The sequence below is a fragment of the Rhincodon typus genome, chromosome 2, assembly GCF_021869965.1.
Source record: "Rhincodon typus isolate 14 chromosome 2, sRhiTyp1.1, whole genome shotgun sequence".
Lineage (NCBI taxonomy): Eukaryota > Metazoa > Chordata > Chondrichthyes > Orectolobiformes > Rhincodontidae > Rhincodon > Rhincodon typus.
The window spans coordinates 167153-178359 of record NC_063333.1 but is presented as its reverse complement, the minus strand read 5'-3'; the positions used below and the strand labels follow the sequence as shown (position 1 = coordinate 178359).

The 11207-nt window shown below is 49.7% G+C and overlaps 1 protein-coding gene across 1 annotated transcript in view; it reads left to right on the top strand.

The window, feature by feature from the left end:
• The first annotated feature begins 686 nt into the window (after positions 1–686).
• LOC125487127 (plectin-like) overlaps positions 687–11207 on the top strand; it is an 11233-nt gene continuing 712 nt past the window's right edge. Inside the window, 9 exon segments of the mRNA XM_048617317.1 lie at positions 687–790; positions 2790–2905; positions 3710–3816; positions 6871–6990; positions 7510–7605; positions 7796–7923; positions 8656–8749; positions 9798–9952; positions 10554–10888. Of these exon segments, the coding sequence (XP_048473274.1) occupies positions 687–790; positions 2790–2905; positions 3710–3816; positions 6871–6990; positions 7510–7605; positions 7796–7923; positions 8656–8749; positions 9798–9952; positions 10554–10888 (1255 nt within the window).

The following is an 11207-nucleotide window of genomic DNA, read 5'->3' as shown; positions in this document are numbered from 1 at the left end:
GTGTGTGTGTGTGTGTGTGTGTGAGAGAGTGTGTGTGTGTGTATGTGTGTGAGAGAGTGTGTGTGTGTGGGAGAGAGAGAGTGTGTGTATCTGTGTGAGAGAGAGAGTGTGTGTATCTGTTTGTGTGTGTGTGTGTGTGTGTGTGAGAGAGAGAGAGAGAGAGAGAGAGAGTGTGGTGTGTGAGAGAGAGAGAGTGTGTGTGTGTGAGAGAGAGAGAGTGTGTGTGTGTGTGTATGTGTGTGAGAGAGTGTGTGTATGTGTGTGAGAGAGAGAGAGTGTGTGTGTGTGTGAGAGAGAGTGTGTGTGTGAGAGAGAGAGAGAGAGAAATGTGGGTGTCACTGGCCAGGCCAGTATTTATTGCTCAAGGGACTGAGTAAGGGTGGCAGATTTCCTTCCCTAAAGGACATTAGTGAGCCAGATGTTTTGTTTTAATAATTGACAGTGTTTACATAGTTGTCATTAAGCTAGCTTTCAATTCTATCTGCCAGAGTGACATTTGAAGCCATGTCCCCAGAACATCAGCCTGAGGTCCTGGATTACTAAACCAGTGAGATTAACACTCTCTGCCATCCATTTTCTGTGAATTAGTGTGTGTGAGTGTAAGAGCAAATGTGCATAAGTGACAGAGAGAATGAGTGTGAGAAAGAGGAAGGGAACCAGTTAGCTTAACCTCTGTCGTGGGGAAAATGTTAGAAGCCATTACTAAAGACGTTATAATAGGGCACTTGGTTAAGGTCAGGGTAATCAGGCAGAGTCAGCATGGTTTTGTTGAAGCTGTGATGTATGAGGTGTGAGTTAGCATTGAATGATGGGGGGTGACAGTAGAAAGGCAGTGGCCAACATTGAGAGAGAGCACATGGAGAACTGCACCAGCAAAGTAAGAGCAGGCTATTGAGTAGGATGATCAGCCATAACCATAATGAATATTGGTGCAAACTCAAAAGGCTGAATGACCTACTCCAGCTCGTATTTCTCTGTTTCTGTTCAGGGATGGAAGGTATGGGAGCGAAATTTGCTGATGACACAAAGATAGGTCAGAAAGTGAGATGTGAAGTTGGCATTAGGAGGCTACAAAAAATGAAAGATGAACTAAATGGTCAAAGATCTGGCCAATGGAATACAATGCATGAAAGTGTGAAACTGTCATTTTTGGCAGAAGGAATAAAAATGAAGACTATTATCTAAACAGTGAGAGACTGTGGATCTCTGAGCTGCAGTGGGATCTGGGTTTCTGAGTACAGAGGAGAGGGTGCGGAGGAGGTTCACCAGGATGTTGCCTGGTATGGAGGGCGCTAGCTATGAAGAGAGGTTGAGTAGATTAGGATTATTTACATTAGACAGATAGAGGTTGAGGGGGGACCTGACTGAGGTCTACAAAATCATGTGGAGTATAGACAGGGCGGATAGCAAGAACCTTTTTCCCAGAGTGGGGGACTCAATTACTAGGGGTCACGATTTCAAGGTGAGAGGGGAAAAGTTTATGGGAGATATGCGTGGAAAGTTCTTTACGCAGAGGGTGGTGGGTGCCTGGAACGCGTTGCCAGCGGAGGTGGTAGAGGCGGGCACGATAGCATCATTTAAGATGTATCTAGACAGATACATGAATGGGCAGGGAGCAGAGGGATACAGATCCTTGGAAAATAGGTGACAGGTTTAGATAGAGGATCTGGATCAGTGCAGGCTTGGAGGGCCGAAGGGCCTGCTCCTGTGCTGTAATTTTCTTTGTTCTTTGTTCTTGAGCATCCCACCCAGACCCACACCACCATCCTATCCCTGTAACCCTGCATTTAGCATGGCCAATCCACCCTAACCTGCACATCTTTGGACTGTGGGAGGAAACCGGAGCAACCGGAGGAAACCCACACAGACACGGGGAGAATGTGCAAACTCCGCACATACAGTCGCCGGAGGGTGGAATCGAACCCGGGTCCGTGGTGCTGTGAGGCAGCAGTGCTGACTACTTGAATAATTTTAAGGCATACGTGAAGAGATTCTTGTTAAGCAAGGGGTGAATGGTTATCAACGGAAGGTGGGAATGTGGTTTTGAGCAATCAATCAGATCAGCCATGACTGTATTAAATGACGGAGCAGGCTCAAGGGGCTGAATGACCTTCTCCTGGTCTTGCTGTTCCTGTATGTATGTGAAAGGGAGGGAAGTGTATGGTTCTGAAATATAACACTGGTCTCTGAAACATCATCATGAAATTTATTGTCAATTGTTGTAAAAACCCATCTGAGTCACTAATGTCCTTTAAGGACGGAAACTGCCATCCTTACCTGGTCTGGCCTACACATGACTCCAGACCCACAGCAATGTGGTTGACTCTGAACTGCCCTCTGAAGTGGCCTGGCAAGATACTCAGGTCAAGAGAAACTAGGGATGGTCAACAGATGCAGGAATTGTCAGTGCAGTCCATGTCTGATGGAAACAGAAAGTAACGAGTTTGGAATTCTCTTTCCTGAGAGCAGTGGAGCTCGTGTCAGTGAATGTGTTCACAGCTGAGTGTGAGAGGCTCTTCATGCAGTCGGTGTTAGGAGGTGGTAGTGGGGCTGGAGGATTGGGGACAGACAGGAAGGCGGAGTTGTAACCACAAGCAGCCCGTGTGATAGAGCAGGCTGGAGGGGGTGAATGGCCTCCGTGTGCTCCTAATCCAGGTGATGTCTTCTTTCCTCTTTACTGTTGCTGCTTCTCTCACTCCATTGCTCCTCTCTCTCTCTCTGCCCTTTCCTCTCGATTCCTCCTGACATAGTTGAGAGTTCTCTGTGTAAAGTTATAATTTTATTTTCAGGCCTATTTTGATCGACATGAATAAGGTTTATCGACAGAAGAACCAGGAGAACTTGGAGCAGGCCTTCAGCGTTGCAGAGCGGGAGCTGGGGGTCACCAGGCTGCTGGACCCTGAAGGTAACAACAGTTTGATCTGCTCTCTCAGAGTGCTGCAATCATCTCCCAGACCCAGTACCCCATACACAGCCTCATCACTGACTCCAATCCCCAGCCTGACCCTGGCCTGTCTCAATCACTCACTGCTGCCCCACTCTCCATAATCTGCCCTCTCCCTCTCCCCTTTCCCCCACTCCCCTTAATCTCCGCCCTCCCTCCCCCCTCTCCCCTCTCCCCCACTCTCCATAATCTCTTCCCTCCTTCTCCCCCACTGCTCCCCCACTTCCCTTAATCTCCCCTCTCCCCGTCTGTCCCCACTCCCCTTAATCTCCCTTCTCCCCGTTTGTCCCCACTCTCCTTAATCTCTCCCCCTCCCTCTCCCCTCTCCCCACTCCCCTTAATCTCCCCCCTCCCTCTCCCCTCTCCCCCACTCCCCTTAATCTCCCTTCTCCCTGTTTGTCCCCACTCTCCTTAATTTCCCCTCCCTCTCTCCTCTCCCCCCTCTGTCCTCACTGTCCTTAATCTCCCCTCTCCCCGTCTGTCCCCACTCTCCGTAATCTCCTTCCTCCCACTCCCGCTCTATACCCCTCTCTGCCTCAGCCTCCCCCCAACTCCCATTCTCCCTGTTTATTCTCTGCTATCTTTGACTCTGTGTTTCCCAAACCTGTGACCATTCCCACTGGCTGTTCCCTCACTTGTCTCACCCTGAGCCCCACCCTGTCCCTCTCTGAGCGAACCCCACCCCCCACCGCGTCCCTGGGTCCCTCTGTGTGTCCCCACAGCATCCCCCCTTGCTGTTGGCTGACTCTTGTCTTGATGTTCCAGATGTGGATGTGCCCCACCCGGATGAGAAATCAATCATTACCTACGTCTCATCCCTGTATGATGCACTGCCACGAGTTCCCAATGTCGAGGCTGGGATCCGAGCCAATGTAAGTCTTTCTGATTCTGGGAGTGAGCCTCCTAAAGGAGCTGGTTTGTTAGTAAGCTCTGTTTCGGACCCACCCTCAGTCCTTTCCAATGGATCTGGATACACTAGTGTTTCTGAACTCACTGACAATGTTCCCAAGTAGGTCCTTCTACCAACGAGGGTCTCACCTCATTTTCAGTTTGATATCAGATGTATGTAGATTGTGTTATTTGTAACAGACACCATCAGGTCAGACACAGTCCGAATGATGGAGAGCCTGGCTCCCTGGTTCTACTCCTACATCTTCTGGTCTTATTCCTGACCCGAAAGGACATTGTCAAATCAAATGGGGTTGGAACAATTGTTACTGCTCACCATCAAGCTAACGTTTTATTCCAGATTTCCACTCATTCACCCTCCACACGGACCCTACTCCCCCCCCCCCCGGACCCTCCCCCCTCCATACGGACCCTACTCCCTCCACACGGACCCTACACCCTCCACACGGACCCTACCCCCTCCACACGGACCCTACCCCTTCCCACACGGACCCTACTCCCGCTACCCTCACCCTCCCCCACTGAAACTTCAATCACCTGGCCAGGCTCATTCCCCAGTACAAGGTCTAGCACAGCCCCTTCCCTAGTTCAGTTATCTACACATTGCTTCAAGAAATGCTTCTAGATATACTAAACAAATTCTGTCCCATCCAAGCCCGTGGCACTAAGGGAGTCCCAGTCACTGTTAGGGATGTTAAAATCAGGCACTACAGTGACCCTGTTGTTTTTACATCTTTCCATAATCTGCTTACATATCAGTTCCTCCATCCCCCGCCACTTATTAGGAGGCTGATAGAATAATTCCATCATACTGACTGTACCTTCCTTATCCCTGAGCTCCAACCCTATGGCCTTACTGGATGGGTCTTCCAGTGTCCTCTCTTTGTCCCAGCTGGGACATTCTCCTCAATCAGTAACGTAACTTCCCCCATTCCTTTTTACATCCCTCTCTATCTCACCCAAAACATCTAAACCCTGGAATGTTGAGCTGTTGGTTCTGCCCTTCTCTCAACCAAGCTTCTGTAATGGTTACAGCATCGTAGTCCCACTATTATTCCAGGCTCTAAGCTCATCTGCCTTACCTGTTATATTCCTTGCATTCAAATAAACACACTACAGACCGCCAATCTCACTGTGTTCCTGAACCTGGCCCTGCCTGTCCTCCCTTACTCAACTTCACCTCTACCTTCCCCTCAGTGACTGCACGCCTCTGGTTCCCACACCCATATCACACCAGTTTAAACCCTCCCATGTGACACTAGCAATCCTTCTTGCCAGGATATTGCTGCCCCTTCAGTTCAGGTGCAACCCGTCCTTCTTGAACAGGTCCCTCCTGCCCTGGAAGAGATCCCAATGATCCAGAATCTGAACGCCCTCCCTCCTACACCAGCTCTTTAATCACACATTCAGCAGTGTTATCTTCCTATTTCTGGCCCCAGTAGCACATGGTTCAGGAACCAATCTTGAGATTACACCCCTCAGGATCCTGCTTTTTAATCTGCCCCCAACTCCCTGAACACCCTCTGCAGGATCTTCTCTCGCTTTCTGCCTGTGTCATTGGTACCAATATTACACTTCAAAATAAGTTTATTGTCACACATACTCACACGAGCGCAGTGAGAAATTTACATAGTGGCCACCATCTTAGGTACAAAGGTACTTACGTACAGGATTTTAGAAATATATTCGAAAATAAGAAATAAAATGTTCAACGTTACAGTCCCTCAAGCAGATGGTGCCATGCCTCACCTCCAGGTCACCGTTCCAGACCGCGCTGGGTCACCGTTCCAGACCGCGCTGGGTCACCGCTCCGGACCGCTCCGGGTCACTGCTCCAGACCGCGCTGGGTCACTGCTCCGGACCGCACAGTGTCACCTCTCCGGACTGCGCTGGGTCAGGGCTCCGGACCGCACTGGGTCACCGCTCCAGACCGCGCCGGGTCACCGCGCCGGGTCACCGCTCCGGACCGCGCTGGGTCACCGCGCTGGGTCACCGCTCCAGGTCATCGCTCCGGACCGCGCTGGGTCACCGCTCCAGACTGCGCTGGGTCACTGCTCCGGGTCACCGCTCCGGACCTGAGTCCCTGCTGTGGGCATGTTGCAGCCCCGCTCCCTGCAGCAAGCCCAGAGCAGGCTCCGGTCCTACTGAAACCAGGAATCCTCGATCCCATCACCGCTGCTGCCAACAACCCTCCAACACCTCTCCAGCTTCCCAACAAAAGAGAAAGTTAAAGACAGAAAAGTCGGGGAGAGAAAGAGAGAGAGAGACAGAGAGAGAGAGAAGGATGCAGCTGACCTGGACATACAGGCTCAGGAACCCTAACCCTTCCTACCATGTTTCATGTACTATGAGAAATCACACGTTTTTCTCTCTCTCCCTATTCTTAACAAACTGCAAACCACAAAAATAAGGACTTTACACTCTGTCTCTCTCCCGGTTCTACTCACTTAGTTAAAGCTGTTCTCAAAGCAGCCAGTCCTCTTGCCCTGTCTCACTTTTTGACATAACATCACCTCCAGAGTTCCACCCTGGATTCAGACCCCTCTTCCCCCCATGGTAACTCCTGTCCCTCTCCCCTCTGCCCATGTGTTGGCACAGTCACCTGTTGAGAGAGCCAGTTATTTTTTTAATTCATTAATAGGATGAGGACATTGCAGGTCAGGCAGCATTTATTGCCCACGGGGCAGTTCAGAGTTAATCACATTGCTGTGGGGGGCAATGTAGGGATCACATGTAGGCCAGACCAGGTAAGGATGGCAGTTCCCTTCCCTAAAGGTCATTAGTGAACCAGATGGGTTTTTCCCGACAATCAATAATGGATTCATGGGCATTATTTGATTCTTAATTCCAGATATTTATTTATTGAATTCAAATTCCACCATCTGCCGCAGTGGGATTTGTACCTGGGTCCCAGGAATGTTATCTGGGTCTCTGGATTAATAGCCCACTGATAATACCATTAGGCCATCCCTTCCCTCAACACCTGAGTGACTGAGTTCTCGATGTTGTTTCTGCAGGAGATCGAGTTGCAATGGCAGGAGTATTATGAGGTGGTGACATTGCTGATCCAGTGGATTCGTCACCACATCACCATATTTGAGGAAAAAAAATTCCCAGGAACCTATGAGGAGATGGAGGTGAGGAATCACTTCACATTACAAAGTGACCCTGTGTCCCTCGGAGCAGGAGAATCAAGATCCGATCTTGGAACCTATTACTGCCCCGTACCCGATCCCAGAGTCTGTTAATGCCCTGTACTTGATCCCAGAGTCTGTTAATGCCCTGTACTTGATCCCAGAGTCTGTTAATGCCCTGTACCCGATCCCAGAGTCTATTAGTGCCCTGTACCCGATCCCAGAGGCTGTTAATGCCCCGTACCTGATCCCAGAGTCTGTTAATGCCCTGTACCCGATCCCAGCGTCTGTTAATGCCCCGTACCTGATCCCAGAGTCTGTTAATGCCCTGTACCCGATCCCAGAGTCTGTTAATGCCCCGTACACGATCCCAGAGTCTGTTAATGCCCCGTACCTGATCCCAGAGTCTGTTAATGCCCTGTACCCGATCCCAGAATCTGTTAATGCCCTGTACTCGATCCTGGAAAATGTGAAAACTTTATGTTGGTTCTCTAACAACTAACTTGGCTGTGATTAATAAAGGTTCTGTGGAGACAGTTCCTGAAGTTTAAAGAATCAGATCTGCCCGTTCGAGAGACGGAGAAACAACACAGCAAGGCTCTGTTCAAAAACCTGGAGGTATGACTTCACTTCATCGTGCTTCCACTCTGCGTCTGTTCCAGGGTGCTGTAACTCTGTGTGTCTGTTACAGGGTGCTGTAACCTCTGTGTGCGTGTTACAGGGTGCTGTAACTCTGTGTGCGTGTTACAGGGTGCTGTAACTCTGTGTGTGTGTTACAGGGTGCTGTAACTCTGTGTGTCTGTTACAGGGTGCTGTACAGGAGGGCCACCTCAAGGTGCCAGCAGGTTATCACCCGATCGATGTGGAGAAGGAGTGGGGAAAGCTACATGTTGCCATTCTGGAGAGGGAAAGGGTTCTACGCAGCGAGTTTGAGAGGTTGGTGCTTTCCTTGCTGACCAGAAATATTGCACAAGTAGTTTAAGATCACATGGTTTTGATATCTCTCCAAATAAAGGGAACAGCAAGTGTAACCTTCTCAATAGCTCACTCAATTCTCCAGAAAATTCAGTTCCTATTTACTCTGAGGATAACATGTCCTTTCAGATGGAATTCCAAACTAATCCCCACTGCCCCACTCTCTCCCCATAGCCCTGTATCAATCCCCAAACTAATCCCACTGCCAAGCTCTCTCCCCATAGCCCTGTATCAATCCCAAACTAATCCCACTGCCCCGCTCTCTCCCCATAGCCCTGTATTGATCCCCAAGTTAATCCCACAGCCCTGCTTTCTCCCCATTAGCATGTATCAATCCCCAAACTAATCCCACTGCCCCGTGCTCTACCCATAACCCTGTATCAGTCACATTTGGTATGGAACTGATGGCCTAGTGGTATTATCACTAGACTAATAGTCCAGAAACTCAGCTAATGTTCTGAGGACCCAGCTTCAAACTGTGCCATGGCAGATAGAATTAAGAATCTAATGCTGACCATGAACCTGTCATGCATTGTCCATCTGGTTCACTAACCCCTTCTGAGACCCCAGGCCAGTTGTAAGTCTCATGCTGCTTTGCAAGTGCAGACATTGCTGAGGGCTATTTGTGTTCGGCTGAGAATCCAGTCAACAGTGATCGTTTGAGTGAGTATATGTTGCCTCCTTTGTTTTCAGACAGGAGCGATTCCAAAGGGTTATCTTGAGGATTCAGCAGGAATCGAACACGTGTGAAGAACAAATCAAACAGTCTGACACAATGCTCAAATCTGTGAGTGACCCCTTAACAAGTGAACAGACAGGGAGAGGGCAGTGTGTAAACAGGCAGAAAGAGATGGAGAGAGTGTGGATGTACCAGAGATAGAGGAGATGTACAGAACTGTGAGCAAGGAGATAGCATACTGAGAGAGGTGTGGAGAGAAATTGGACAGGGAAAAGGAGGGTACACGGGAAGAGTGAATGGGCACTGTTTCATTTTCTTCATTCTTTCTTGGGAACGTGGGTGTTGTTGGCCAGGCCAGCATTTATTGCCCATCCCTAATTGCCCAGAGGGTAGTTAAGAGTCAAGTGGAGCGAGGCAATGGCCTAGTGGTATCATCGCTGGGCTGTTAATCCAGAGACACAGATAACATTCTGGGGACTTGGGTTCAAATCCCACCGCGGCAGATGGTGGAATTTGAACTTATTAAAATATCTGGAATTAAGAATCTAATGATGACAGTGAATCCATTATCAATTGTCAGAAAAAACCCATCTGGGTCACTAATGTCCTTTAGGGAAGGAAACTGCCATCCTTACCTGGTCTGGTCTACATGTGACTCCAGACCCACAGCAATATGGTTGACTATTAACTGCCCTCTGGGCGATTAGGGATGGGCAATAAATGCTGCCTGGTCAGCGACACCTTCATCCTGTGAGTGAATAAAAGGAAAAAGAGGGAGAAAGAAGGCTATGGCAGAGTCTGCACAGAAGTAGCTGCATGACCCAATAGGCAGAGTGGGTTAGATCAAAAGGAGAAATTTAAGACTCGAAAGGATTCCCAATGATAGGGAGAGAAATGTAGTCAAATATGAATATTGCAAACGAAGACATGATGGTTTTATCCTGATCACAGTTGAAAGAAATATTGAAGATAAAGTGGAAGAGGAAGATGAATTAAGCAGGTTGGCAGATAGCATGGGGACATGCACTGAGGGAGGGCTCACTGAAAACCAGCATCCCCAGGGAAAGAGAATGTACATGAGAGTGAGAGAGAGAGTGAATCTGGGGAGAATGTACACAAACGAAGCATTGAACGCTGGTCTTGCTCTCCCTGACAGGATATCCGGTTGTTAAACGCTGGGAAAACCCCTCAGAACATTGCTGTCTTGGAACATGACCTGGACAAATCAGACAGTTTGATTCGAAGTCTCTTCAATGACGTCCAGACCCTGAAGGATGGCAGACATCCACAGGCAGAGCAGATGTACCGCAGGTCAGGCTGGGATCAGGGGGCATGGGTCAACGGTTAGGTCATGGAGGGATCAGGGCTATGGCTCATTGGGGTGAGTCAGGGGCGTGGTCAGACTGGTGTCAGGGACATAGGTCAGAGGGCACAGATTGGGGGTCATGGGTTATTGGCGCACAGAGTGTGTTGAGGAGCAATGGGTTGAGCAGGTCAGGATGGGGTCGGGGTATGGGTCGGGCAGGTCAGTATGGGGTCAGAGGGAATGGATCGGGCAGGTCAGGATGGGGCCAGAGGGAATGGATCGGGCAGGTCAGGATGGGGTCAGAGGGAATGGATCGGGCAGGTCAGGATGGGGTCAGAGGGAATGAGTCGGGCAGGTCAGGATGGGGCCAGAGGGAATGAGTCGGGCAGGTCAGGATGGGGTCAGAGGGCTCAGCAACACGAGGGGTGGGGCAAGAGTAGGGCAAGGCCATGGTTATAGCCACTGTAGCTCCCCCACCGTTTCAGCATTACCCATTGTTGCAATAGATGTGTGTAATGCTTGGTCATTTGTTTTCTGAGAGTCTGTATGTTTCAGGTCAGAGAGAGGGGTTTACGTTCTGTCACTAATTGTTCTCCTGTACTGTAGGGTGTTCCGTCTGCATGAGTTCCTGGTTGCTACACGGACAGAGTACTCTCTCCGGTTTAAATCTGGAGTCCAACAACCAATATCATCAACCACAGTGATAACTCAGACCAGACTGTCCCCATCAAAGGCCAGTCCTGCTATGGATGGAGTGACCCTGAAGTATATCCAGGACCTGCTAGAGTGGATAGAGGAGAACCAGAGGCACCTGGATGTTGCTGAGTGGGGGGTTGACCTGCCTACAGTGCAGACACAGCTGGGAGCTCATCGAGGATTACATCAGTCTATCGAGGATTTCCGAGTAAAGATTGAGAGAGCACGAGCTGAGGAGGTAAGAGGTCAAGGAGACACCAACTCACAAACAGACTCTCACTCTCAGACTCTCACTCTCAGACTCTCACTCTCAGACAGACTCTCACTCGCAGACTCTCACAGACAGACTCTCACAGACAGACTCTCACTCTCAGACAGACTCTCACTCTCAGACAGACTCTCACTCAGACTCTCACTCTCAGACGGACCCTCACTCTCAGACAGACTCTCATTCTCAGACACCCATTCGCTCACAGACACACACTCTCAGACACACTCGCAGGCACACACTCGCAGACACACACTCGCAGGCACACACTCGCAGGCACACACTCGCAGGCACAC